Raw genomic sequence first — 12,482 nt, forward strand, 5'->3', positions numbered from 1 at the left:
ATCTTTCCTTTGGTATCACTGTCATATGTCCTTATTTTATACAATAAACCTGAAGAAGAGGAAGGCTCAGAAACAATGTATATAAACATAAAATATAAAATGTGATTTAAAAAGGGAACAAAGCCAGTTTATAATACATTCATTAGGAACAACACGCAGCTTCGGTGTTTGAATTAATTCTCTCAGCAAATTCCCTGGTTCACTTCCAATCCATCTGTTTGTAGTTGAAGGTTATAGGTGACAATCAAGGAAGGTATGGCCATACCTTCATTAGTATTCAGCAAGTGACTTTTAATTAATAATTTAGTGAAATTTCATCATCAGTACTAAAATAAAATGATAGAAAGTATTTCTTATTGACAATGGGCTAAACATATGACAAATATAAGAAGTAGTATATTATTTTTAAAAAATTCTGTCATTCAAGGCAAGAAATGAATTACAAACCAGACAAATGGATATTTTATAGATATTAGTTATTTCCAAAAATACAAGATAGTCAATATATTGGTCATTTGGTAGCATACAGATTTTTCCTTAATGAGAATTAAAACCACTGTGGATAAGTTTCATGTGAAGTTAATACTAATATCTTTTCTTTTTCTTACACTTTCGGAATTTTTGGCCATATTCATTTCCTCTATTGTGTTCAGTGCTACTGTCACTGTCACTGGTTTGCTTTTGCCTCTTTCTTGTATTCATCTGATAGAGGTCAGAGTCACTTTGCTGTTGGAGAGTCCATTCATAAGAGCTAGGCCCCGCCTCTAGATCTGGAACCTGAGTCAGTGAGGAAGACCCAGGTGTACTGCTAGGAAGTGGAGCTGTCATCTCATAGTAAGGAAGCTGCACTGCTGGGTTATGTGCATGCCACTGCTGTGGAAAAAGAAAAAGAAAAAGACATTTATCTACCAAAATAAACCCAAAAACGTTTTAAAAAGTTAACAGTTAAATCATGCTAAAACGGTTTAATGTTGTGTGCATGATATATGTCATTATCATTACAAATTACATTATATAAGACTATAATGTATCAATAAATGTATAAAAATTATAACATGAATTATAGTAGCTGTAAATAAACCAAAGGTATTTTAGTATAAAAAAACAAAGTAAATTTTCATAGTAGGTATGTAGGAGTTTCCTTAAATAGTTAACATAGTCAAGGTAATGTATAACTTACTGCAATATAGATTAACCCTGTTCAACAGAAATAAAATACAAACCACATATTTAGTTTTAAATTTTCTAGTAGTCACAATTTAAAAGTAAAACAAAGGTAAAACTATATAATGTATTTATTTACCCCAATATGTCCAAAATATTGTCATTTTAACATATTTTAAGTATATAACCTATTAAAATATTTTATTTTTATTTTCGTATCAAATATTCAAAACATGATATACATTTTACATTCAAAGCACATGCCAATTTGGATGCTAAATTTTCACTGAAAACATCCTATCTCAATTTAGATCATAGAAAATGAACAACTGCATATGGCTGTAAAAACATAGTAACAAACTCCAATCATTTCAAATTCATGTAAAATTACCTATAACTAAATTATCTATTTACATTTTAATTAAAATTAAATCAAGTTTAAAATTTTTAGGTCTACATGTAGCTTAATGGCCTTCACATTGTACAACACAATTACCAATGATAGAGAGATGCTTCTTGTCTTTAAAAACAAGTTCCTAATTCAAATTTCTAACTACTCAGAGCAGATTAGAGATTAATAGTGATATCCTAAACTTGTCACCCACCTCATATCCATCTCTATCTATCAAAAGATAAAAAATGCTGGGAAAAAGACTGGCAGTATCAGGTCAGAACTGGTTGATTTTTAATTTTTAACTCTAACTAAAAGTTGTTTTCTTTCCAAAATGAAAACACCATTCTACAAGAAAATTTCTTTGTTTACTAATTGGAAATGGATATTTGAAAAATCAAAACTCACATATATGTTTAGTATTTGCAAAAATAAACCTGTGAATAAGAGGATCTGTGTTGTCTCACATCTGTAAATAAACTATATAATCTTGGGTCTAATTTCCTGGACTTCCATTTTCTTATCTACAAAGTGAGAAGTTAAAAAAGTAGGTTCATTTCTAAGATCATACTTAAGATTTCTAGGCTATAACAAATTTTTGAGAGCCTTTGGAAATAATATAGATTAGTACTTGAAAACCTTCATATAATTTTGTTTTTAAAAGAACAACTATTTTTTAATCCATGTTCAAAAGCAATTTACTTATGATTGATGGAATTATGTAAAAACACTTCACACTAAGTGAAATTATTCAATTCTAAAAATACATTTTAGAACAGTAATTCAAATGAGAACTCAGCACTCAAATTTCATTTAGACCACTGTATTATCACCACCATCATTCTCCTGTTTTCTGTTGATGCACTGATTGTTTGCTGAGGTGTGATGTTGTTCTCACTGGCTGTATGTGTGAGGTATGATACTGTGTAATCATATAACACCATGGAGGGACCTTGCTGAGGCATCTTCTGTCTTCATGCCAGGTTTAGTCTTGAACACCAAATGTTAAGGCTAGTTTTTATGATCTACTAAAATTTGTGGCATATTATACACTGAACCAAAGGTGTTTCAAACTTACCATTTTCTGAAAGAAAAAATATTCCTGAGTAGAGGCAGCATTATTAATTGGAAAAAACGGCATGGGAAATGAAGATCTACCCACCATTTCTTCATTCCTTTAGAGAAATAAAAGGAAAAGCAATAAAATTATAAAATTTCTAGATATGAATGTCTTTTCTCTCAAAAATGACAATTTTCTATAATTTGACAGAAAGAACTTCTCTCAAGTTAGGATTAATTACCTTAAATACACATACAAATAATTAATCATTTTTCATACTGACAACACAGTGAAAGAGTACTATATTAATTGCTTAATTACTTAATATAGAATTATAACATTCAGAATAGCATTTGGCTTTCTGATATAAAAACGTTATACCAGGTAATATCTGTATAAAGGCATAAAACACATTTTTAACAAATAATAATCACTTGCAGTATATTTCAATTGTCTACATAAAGGATAGAAAAAAAGGTAGAAATTTTCACCTATTTTTTTGTGTGTGTGGTACGAGAGATCCTGGAAAACCTTCTACCTCCGGGCCACACTCCCAGACCTATTTTTTATATTTTTTATTTGGAAACAGGGTCTCTTAAACCAGCAAGGCTGGCTTGGAACCAGCGTGATCCTCCTGTTTCCACTTCCCAAGCACAGGGATTACAAGCATGCACCACCACACCCGGCTTCACCTACTATTTTTAAATGTGTCTTTACTATTTAAGCATTAAAAATTAAACTATAAATGGATTGCTGGGGTCAACATAAAATCATTTATTGATGTTTTCTTTATGTTGATAAAGATAATTTATAATTTAAAAAACTTTCATGTCGCCAAGTTTCACTTACGTATCTGTGTAATACAAGTACATGATTGGTTCTACTCTACAGAACTAATTCTAATAGTCTACTAGCTCTATAATATGCCCGAAATTTTAATGTGAATAGCAGTAATGGTTAGGGAATAGCAGTAATGGCTGGGAAGTGCACTGGGGGAAAGGGTGAAATGAGCACAGACAGGTAGAGAAGAAAACTGGATGAGAAAAAGAATGACAGTTAGATGGATAGGCAGAGACCCCATTTATAGAGCAGTAACACAGAAACCAGCAAAAGTATTGAAGAATATTAAGGAATTAAATGTTACTGGTTACACAGGGGTAAAGTGAATAAACATCAAGGCCAGTTGAATGATTGATCAGAAGGTTCCTGATAACTTCATAAAAGCAGCTCCCAGGTCATAATGGAAGTGAATAGGAAGATAGGATGTAAAAGGAAAAAAGAGATTTATCAGTGAGAGGAAGAAGAACAGAAGAAGCTGGTTAGGAGACAGGTTTTAGGTAGACCATAGATGTGTGTGTGTGTGTGTGTGTGTGTGTGTGTGTGTGTGTGTGTGTGTGTGTGTGTGTGTTGGGGGAGGATGATAGCAAAGAAAGTATAAAAAGTAGAGAGAGATTACAGAGTGAGGAAGATGTGTCTCAGTAGCAGAGGAAGTGAGATGAGTATCTTTAAAAAAAAACAGCTAGAGATGATATAAAACCACTTTCTTTCCATGTGGATCTCAGGACATACATCTTTGTTTGCATAGCGGAGCTATCAGCAGGGCGTGGTGGCACATGCTTGTAATCCCAGCATTTAGGAGGCTGAGACAGGAGGATCAGGATTCATTGACAGCCTCAACTACTTAGGACTCAACTACTTTGCAACTCAGTGAGACCCTGTTTCAAAATAAAGAATAAAAAATAGGGCTGGGGGTATAGCTCGGAGGTAGGATGCCCTGGGTTCCATCCCCAGTAAAGCAAAAATAAATAAATAAGAAAATAAATAAATAGATAGATGAATGAGGGACTGTTATGGAGCCAACAAGTCCCCCTAAATTCGTCTGTTGAGGCACTAACTCCCAGTATCTCAGGGTATGACATTACTTAAAAATAGTCAATAGTTAAGATGAGATCATAATAGAGTAGGATGACTCCATAATCAAAAGTGACTGGTGTCATTATAAATATGGGCAACTTGGAGAGAGATGAACACAAGAACACCATGTGAAAATGAAGTCAGAGTTCTGGGTAATGCTTCTGTAATCCAAGGAATATAAAACACTGCCATCAAAACACCATGAACTACAGATCCATTTTAGTACTTTGTTACAGCATCCCTGAAAAATTAATGTAAGATATATTCATAAAAGATGAAGCCAAGAGGCAGTAAGAAACATTTAAGAGGAAAATTAATGAAAGACTAGAAAATTGTGCGGGCACTATTTTTCTTTGCATATTACTTATAGGACATGAAAACCTATTTTCATACTTCCCTGATAGTATGATAAACACTGGAATAAAGAATCACCAGTGAAGTGAGCATAATAAAATATTCACAGAACTTAGATACTATATCCCAGACTCTCTGATGACTTAGAAACTGTAGGTTAAACATAAGCAAAGAACACAAGAATTTTACTGTCACCTTCTAATGCCTATAGTCTCTTAACTCTGCCTGAATCTTAAATATCTCATTCCTTCCTAATGCCTGAGCAAAACTATCTTTTCCATTTGTTATTAAGAAAAAGGGAAGATATTATATCACATACATGACTCAATCCGTAAATATATGGTGCTTTTTCTACCAGAGTAATACATTGTGTGCTTTGTTTTCTAGCACTTGCTAAATACTAGGTGTCCAGTATTTTAAGAACCTTGACTTATAAATTTTGATTCTCTCAATATGTTTTTCGTTTTAGAAATGGAGCACATGGCGGTAAAATGACTTATTCAGGTTCACACTATTACTGGAGTGGGAAAAATAGAGGCAAAATATAAACCCATACAACCTAATTTCACCATACTTTCTTAACTTCTAATTTCACTAATACTAAAGTGGTGTGGACAAGGATGATGTGAAGCACAGCGTGTTTTAGTTGGGGTTCAGTACTTCTCTTCAATATAGGTCTAGGCATTTGTCATTCTCAAGAGGCCACTCTTCTATGCCTCGAAGGGCTGACAAAATTAACAGGGATAGGCAGTCAGTTATTATTAGTGTACTTGCGAATATCCAGTTTTGCTGAGAAAGAACAAAACAAATAGGATGGATGAAACTCATAAAAATGCTTAAGGTAAACTGTAAGTAAGCTAATGGTTTCTTAGCGATAAAACTGGCAGGATAAAAAAACATGTGAGACTGAGATGGAACACATATGAAATAATAGATGGTGAATGAGTTAGATCCTATAAGAAATGCCAAAGGCAGAGAGAGAGAGATTCCGACTACTGATTATACTAATAAGCTTCTCTTCTTGCCTTCCCTTTGCCTAAGAAACTCAGATAAAACCTGTGGGCTTTAGCCAGGTGTGGTGGCGAACGCTTGCAATCCCAGCACTTGAGACAGGAGAATTGTGCAGGTTCAAAGCCAGCCTCAGCCACTTAGTGAGGCTCTCAGTAGCTTACTGGGACACTGTTTCCAAATAAAATATAAAACAATAGGACTGGAAGCCTGGAGGTAGAAAGCTCCTGGGTTTCATATACAGTAACACAATACAAAACAAACCAATAAAACCCCTTGGGCTTCAAGCAGAAGAAACAGCAAGCTCCTTGTGTGGCAGGTGTATTTACTCCATGTCTCTGAGAAATTGAGTAGCATTAGCTTCAGGAAAACTCAATCTAAGTGGGTACCCTTGCTCAAACCACTCTAGCCTCCTCCTGACTCTATCAGCGGGGAAGGTGATGCAGCCAAGAGAAGAACAGGGCCTCGGAAGGTTAGGATAGCCAGAACAGTGACTTGTCCTTCTGCCTACTTGCACCCTAACTGAAGTGTACTAAACTATCTGATCTCTTTGCTCTTGCTTTTCACTGTGTTTTTTCACACTGATTTAATGCACAATAAGACCTGGGCATCTTAAGTAGGTTTGGAAGCCTTTCTGCTCCATGACCTCTGGGAGATTTTGGCAGATAGTGTATTCAGAGGTTACCAATGCATCTAGGAATTGCACTGTGAAATATTCCAGACTATTTTAAAATCAACACAGAGACATTCTAAAAATAGTAAATAATTGAACGACTAATGTCAGAAGGGTTAGTTTCAAGGCAGGCACTTTATCATCCTCATGACCTTGAGAATTTGTTAACGTTTGGGTTTATATTTGCTGAAACATAAAATATGAATAACAATATCTGTGTCGATTATACCAAAACATTGTATGTATAAATGATTTAACAGCTATCAATAGTATACAGGAAACTATAAAAACACTACAAATGTAAATATATATAACTTACTACTGAAAATATTAAGATTGAACTTTAAAACATTTTTGGTTACTTTTTGTGTAATTGGAAAACCAAATAATCCCCTATACTTTTACACTATGCCTAAATAGTAAGGTTATGAAATAGATCAGAATCTATTCAAACTCTTCCCAGCACATATCTATTTACTATATACTATATGCTATATGCTATATGCTATATGCTATATGCTATATGCTATATGCTATATGCTATATACTATATACTATATGCATACATATAGTAACTATATATTTATTTGTTTTATCTTTATGGGAAATGTACTTAAGTTACCTGTAGCTATGTGAATTGATCTTAACACAGCTCTCAAAATTTTGGTTCGCTGGTTCAGAAGAGCGAGAACTTCCTTTAAAAGAGATACAATGGTTACTTCATGGTACAATTACTTGGAGTTCTCACATGACAATATAAAATAATCCAAAACCTTTTAGGACATAGTACTGACTTAATATTCCACACTAATAAAGATAGGTGCACATTTATCTTACCTCTCAAGTCATATTTATAAATATTGTACATTATTATAAATAAATAAATAAATTATAATCAATCTTTGTCCAAAAGCAATAGTCACGTATAAGGATGACATGGACATGGGACTATATAAGATGCATGATTTATTTTTGTTCTACACACCTGTAAACTAAAAGCAGCAAACAGTGTTATTTGCCCTCAGTGTAAAAGGCATAGTTTCTGTTAACTACACAGACAAAAGCCAACTCATTATTATAAAGATTGCGCCAAAGCATAACATACTCTGAACTACTCTGCCAGCCTGTGTGAGTTAACTGGACAGCATCAAAGAACATAATGCAGCCATGCATGTTTTAAAAAGTGAAATGTAAAAGGATATTGCTTTTTTATTCTTATTTGTTTGTAGTAGAGAAGAGAAATAAATATCAAAGAAGTGACACATCAGTCAGTCAGAATCATTTAGAGGAGTGATGCCTCAATAAGCCTGTATCATTATACAATAATTAGAACATGCGTATTGTAAGAATTACCTAGATGTCCTCTAATAGCTCCCTGAAAGATATAGTGTAACATTTTTTGGAAATCTAATTGTAGATGACTATCAGGATCTAATTGGAAATCTAATTGTAGATGATTATCAGATCAGGACAAGGCATTTGAGGTCTGAAGGAAGCTTTCATCTACCACTAGTAAGCACCACTCTACCTTTGGCCTCTTTGCTGTTACACGGGCTTAAATTCAGACCCTGGCAACATGCATTGAATTGGCCCCAGAAGATCTCATGTACCCACTGGTCTTCTAAATAGTAGCTACTTGATACCATACATTGGCACTGACAAGATCAGTCAACAGCCTTGCTTATGAAAGCTAGAGTTATGTATTCAGTTCATGTAGATTTACTCAATTTATGAGTTGCTAACTCTCATCCTATCTATTTGCTGGCTGATCCTAAAACAGAAAATTTTAAATTTTACTATAAAATAGATGCTATAGGTTTGCTAATATAACTTAACTGGCAATATATAATAATTAATGACACAATATTATGAATTAGATATGTGTTCTAAGAAAATTAACAACAACCACAGAAGCCATTTTTATGTCTTACACTATATGGAAAACAAAATGCTTACACTTCTGAGCATAGCAGCAACCACAAAGCACACTTTAATAAGTAAGAGGACGTACCTGATCTGTACTGCACATGAATTGGTCTTCCATATAAACGAATTCCATTCAGTAAAGCTATGGCATAACCCACAGATTCTGAGTGCTTAAAGCAGACAAATCCAAAGGACTTTGGTTTTCCGTCTCTGTCTTTGCATATAGTTACTTTGGTTAGTGGCCCAGCCTATGAGAAACTTAAAAATTATTTTCTCATAAATCCAAAATTTTTTTACATTCAGGTAAATCAAACAAATTCAACTTTGACTAAAGACATCTGTTAGCACTCATGATGTTGAGTTCTGCTAATAATGCTTATTCCTGATAAACCTCACACTTCCTTATACCTTGCATACTCTGGCTATCAAATAAGCATTCATGAAAAAGGAAGTTCTAGATAACAATTCTAAATATTAAGAGGAAAGAAAGACTATCTTTTGTTTAGGCTTTAAAAATCGATTTAGAGAGAACTCAAATCGAAGATTAAAATATTACTTTGTCTCCATACATATTCATCAATGTTCAACTAAATAATTGAAATAACAAATTCTTTCTAGGTAAAAATTTAAAAAAACTAAAATTACTGCTTGATCTATTAAATAAGATTTGCCTTTTGTTTAGGCGGAAGAAGAAAATTATAAAAATTAAAGATAGTATATATATGTGTGTGTGTATATATATATATATATATATATATATCCTTATAAATCCACACAACTGACATGAATCCAGTTCTTACTGACTAAAAAGCACGTGTGTGGGGTACTGCAACCCCACCTCCATCTCCCCTCACCTCTTTTTTGGAGGGTTCAACATGATCTAGAGGAAAATAACTGTAAATTTACTTTTCTCTCTCGTTCTTAATTGGTAAATTTTAGATCATATCAAGTAAACACAGATAATGATTAGAAATTACCTCTATATAAAATAAACTATGCATATAATTAAAGACTATATATAAAATATGCTGGGGATTGATTCCAGGGACGTTCTCTATCCAAACTACAACCCAGCTCTTTTATTTATTTATTTATTTATTTTACTTACTTATATTGGATTGAACCTAAGTATATTCTACCTCTGAAGTACATATCTAGCCCTATTTTATTGTTTTGTTTTCTTATTTTTCTTGATGTTAATAATAGGAGTACTATTGGTATTATTAGTTGTCGTGGCAGCAGGACGCAGTAAATGCCAGCCGTAGCTCTGTTTTACCTAGATTAGCTCATTTATTCCTCACAACAGCATCACAGTCTTCACAATTGCTCATTTAAGACGCTATTATTCCCACGTGGCAACTGAGGTAACCGAGACACTCACGTATTGGCCCAAAGTAACACTGCGAGCTCAGAGCTCACCTTTTCAGAAAAAAAAAAGCACTTTTTCATACTGTGTTCCCCTCTCTTTTGTAGATTATCCTGCATAATAGTAATTATATTTTCCCCTTATATAAAGCCTAAGGGGTGTCTCTTAAGTGTGTGTGCCCAGCAGCTTACTTTGTGTTTTCCTTGTAATTCTGAATAATCATTAAATGGTTAGGTGAGTGGCTGAATGAGGATATTCCTTTGGCAAGTGAGACCTAGGTGTGTACAACAGGTGACTGGATTTACAAGACACAGAAATCTTAATACTGCAGTATCAGGCCTCAGAAAGTTTCTGAAGGTCTTCTTGGCATGAAATAAAAGGCCTTTTCCAGGCAGTCAATTGGTGACAGTCATGGTAAAGTGGCTGCCCCATCATCTCATTGATCATGATACAACACAAATACTCTCCACATAAAAGGGGTTTGAGAGAATGAGTAATGTATATGGAATCATCTTAAGCTATGCCTTTCATTTTGCAGGATGTAAGGCACAAGGGTGCTTATTACCTGAAGGGAGACAATGACGGGGCTGTTTTCAGCTGGAGCACATCCCAGGCCTTGGCAGCCTCCTGGAAGCCCTTACTCAGAGCTGAGGCTTGGGGGAGCTCCGCCACTGTCTACACTCAGGACTCTGCCCTAGGGATGGGGCACACACTAAACCACTTCATTCTCCAGCGGCTCCCAAGGAGACAGGTGCGCTAGGTCAAAAATAAAAGGAAACCCAGGCACCCGAGAGGGCGAGAAGGGGGCCGGGCTCCGGTGGTCCAGGTGCTCCCCGCCCTCCGGCGGCGCTTCCTTCCCGCGCCGCCCCGGCCCCGCGGACGGTACCTGGAGGAACAGCTCATAAAGGATCTCTTCCCGCACTCGGGCCTCTAAATTCCCCACAAACACGGTCCTGTCGGCCTCCTCCTGAGCAGGGAACATCCCTCCGATCTCGACCTCAGGATGGAAGAAGCATCAAACCCCGCCCCCTCGCCCTGCTATACCGCGCCGAACCAGGAGAGGGGCGTGGCCGACGACGGGAGCGCGCGCCGGGGCGGGGCGAGGCAACAGGCCACGCCCGCCACCAGAAAACGCAAGTCACGCCCATATGACATCGCTGACCACGCCCACCGCTCTGCTGCCCTGGCCCTGGATCCAGCTGGGACCCAGGGAAAGGGAGAGTGAGTTTAAAGCTTTAGCGTCTTTGCCCATTGCTTGGGGGAAGTGGGCTATGGAAGGTAGGGTTTCCCCTCTGTTTTGTTCACATTGTTAATTGATTTTGGTTTTATTCAACCACCATTTAAAATAAAAATGTCTCTAGAGATGATTTAAGATTTAGTTATTTTATTTCAGAACTTCCTTCTAGGCTTTTGAGAAAAGATTAATTTCATTGTCTCCAATGAGCAAATGGGTAAATCATTAATACTTAAAAAATTAAATTTTTTATAAAAATAAGTTTTGGAAGAATGAATGGATGGATGAATCTTTATGCAATACAGTACTGAGATTAAATTTATGTTGCGTGAGAGACATCTTTGAAAACAACTACAGAAGGTTCAAATGGTCTCAGAAGGAGCCTGAACTTGAGAAAAAGCCTATATCCAGGAATCCTTGGAAATTGTCTTCATAAAACCCTGAAGTCATCCTGTAAATATTTTACAAGTAAAGACACCATTTGGTCTTTAGTTTGGTGTAGTGATGGGATTTAATTTTGAGTTGAGAAGGCATGCTTTTACTTGTTTGATAGGTTAGATTAAAAGACACATTAAAATAACTATTCTCATTTAGCTCTAATTTTACGTCTTTGAACAAATAACTTCTCTTTGGGATTCAGGTAATGTTTCTTAAAGGATGTATTAGACTAAATAAAATTGCTTTCCTTAACATACATTTTCTGACTATTTCCTATGTCAGGCACTGTCTTTAGATCTTGGGAAATAAAGGTGAATATAAAAATCTGCATAGTGGGAGAAATAGACTTTTTATGCAATGCAAATGTAATATAAGTGTCAACTCCTTTAGTAGTTACCCTCAATTGAAACTTCATGAGTCTATAGGTATTTTTACACTTTCTTTTGCCATCAGTATACACCAAGTGTAGTAGGTTTGGAAGATGGTCCGAAAATTAGTACAATGTAATCAAATAACGAACATATATTGACAAAATGAAAGAATATGTGCAAGTTGTATGTGGAGATCTCATATAGCTTATCCAAAACAATACTTTTTCCCTTTAACCTCTCTTACCATGTGTATCCAGAAGCTATATCTTGAGATTTCATTTTAAAATTCAGTGTTTATGTATGGCTATGTATAATAAGTATAATAGTATAATAAGCTCTGAAATTGAGGTCATGCAGTTAGTTGTATATTCAAAAAGTTCTTCCTGCTGGGCATGGTGGCATTCACTTGTAATCCCAGCATTGCGGAGGTTGAGACCAGAGGATTGCAGTTTGCAGACTGCCTCAGCTAATTAGTGAGGGCCTCTGTAACTTAGTGAGACGGTGATTCAAAATAAAGAATAAAAAGTAGGGCAGGGGATGAAGCTTGGAGGTAGAGCTACATGGGTTCCATCCCCAGACCCGT

General features: G+C 35.4%; 1 protein-coding gene across 1 annotated transcript; it reads right to left on the minus strand.

The window, feature by feature from the left end:
• Nucleotides 1-585: 585 nt before the first annotated feature.
• Nucleotides 586-10,838, minus strand: RBM11 (RNA binding motif protein 11; the record flags this gene model as incomplete). Its single annotated transcript, XM_080695513.1, has 5 exons — nucleotides 586-873; nucleotides 2,634-2,730; nucleotides 7,187-7,259; nucleotides 8,576-8,738; nucleotides 10,743-10,838. The coding sequence occupies 5 exons, from the start codon at nucleotides 10,836-10,838 to the stop codon at nucleotides 586-588; spliced, it is 717 nt and encodes a 238-aa protein (XP_080551639.1).
• Nucleotides 10,839-12,482: the final 1,644 nt, after the last annotated feature.

Source organism: Muscardinus avellanarius (genome assembly GCF_963383645.1).
Source record: "Muscardinus avellanarius genome assembly, chromosome: 5".
Taxonomy (NCBI): domain Eukaryota; kingdom Metazoa; phylum Chordata; class Mammalia; order Rodentia; family Gliridae; genus Muscardinus; species Muscardinus avellanarius.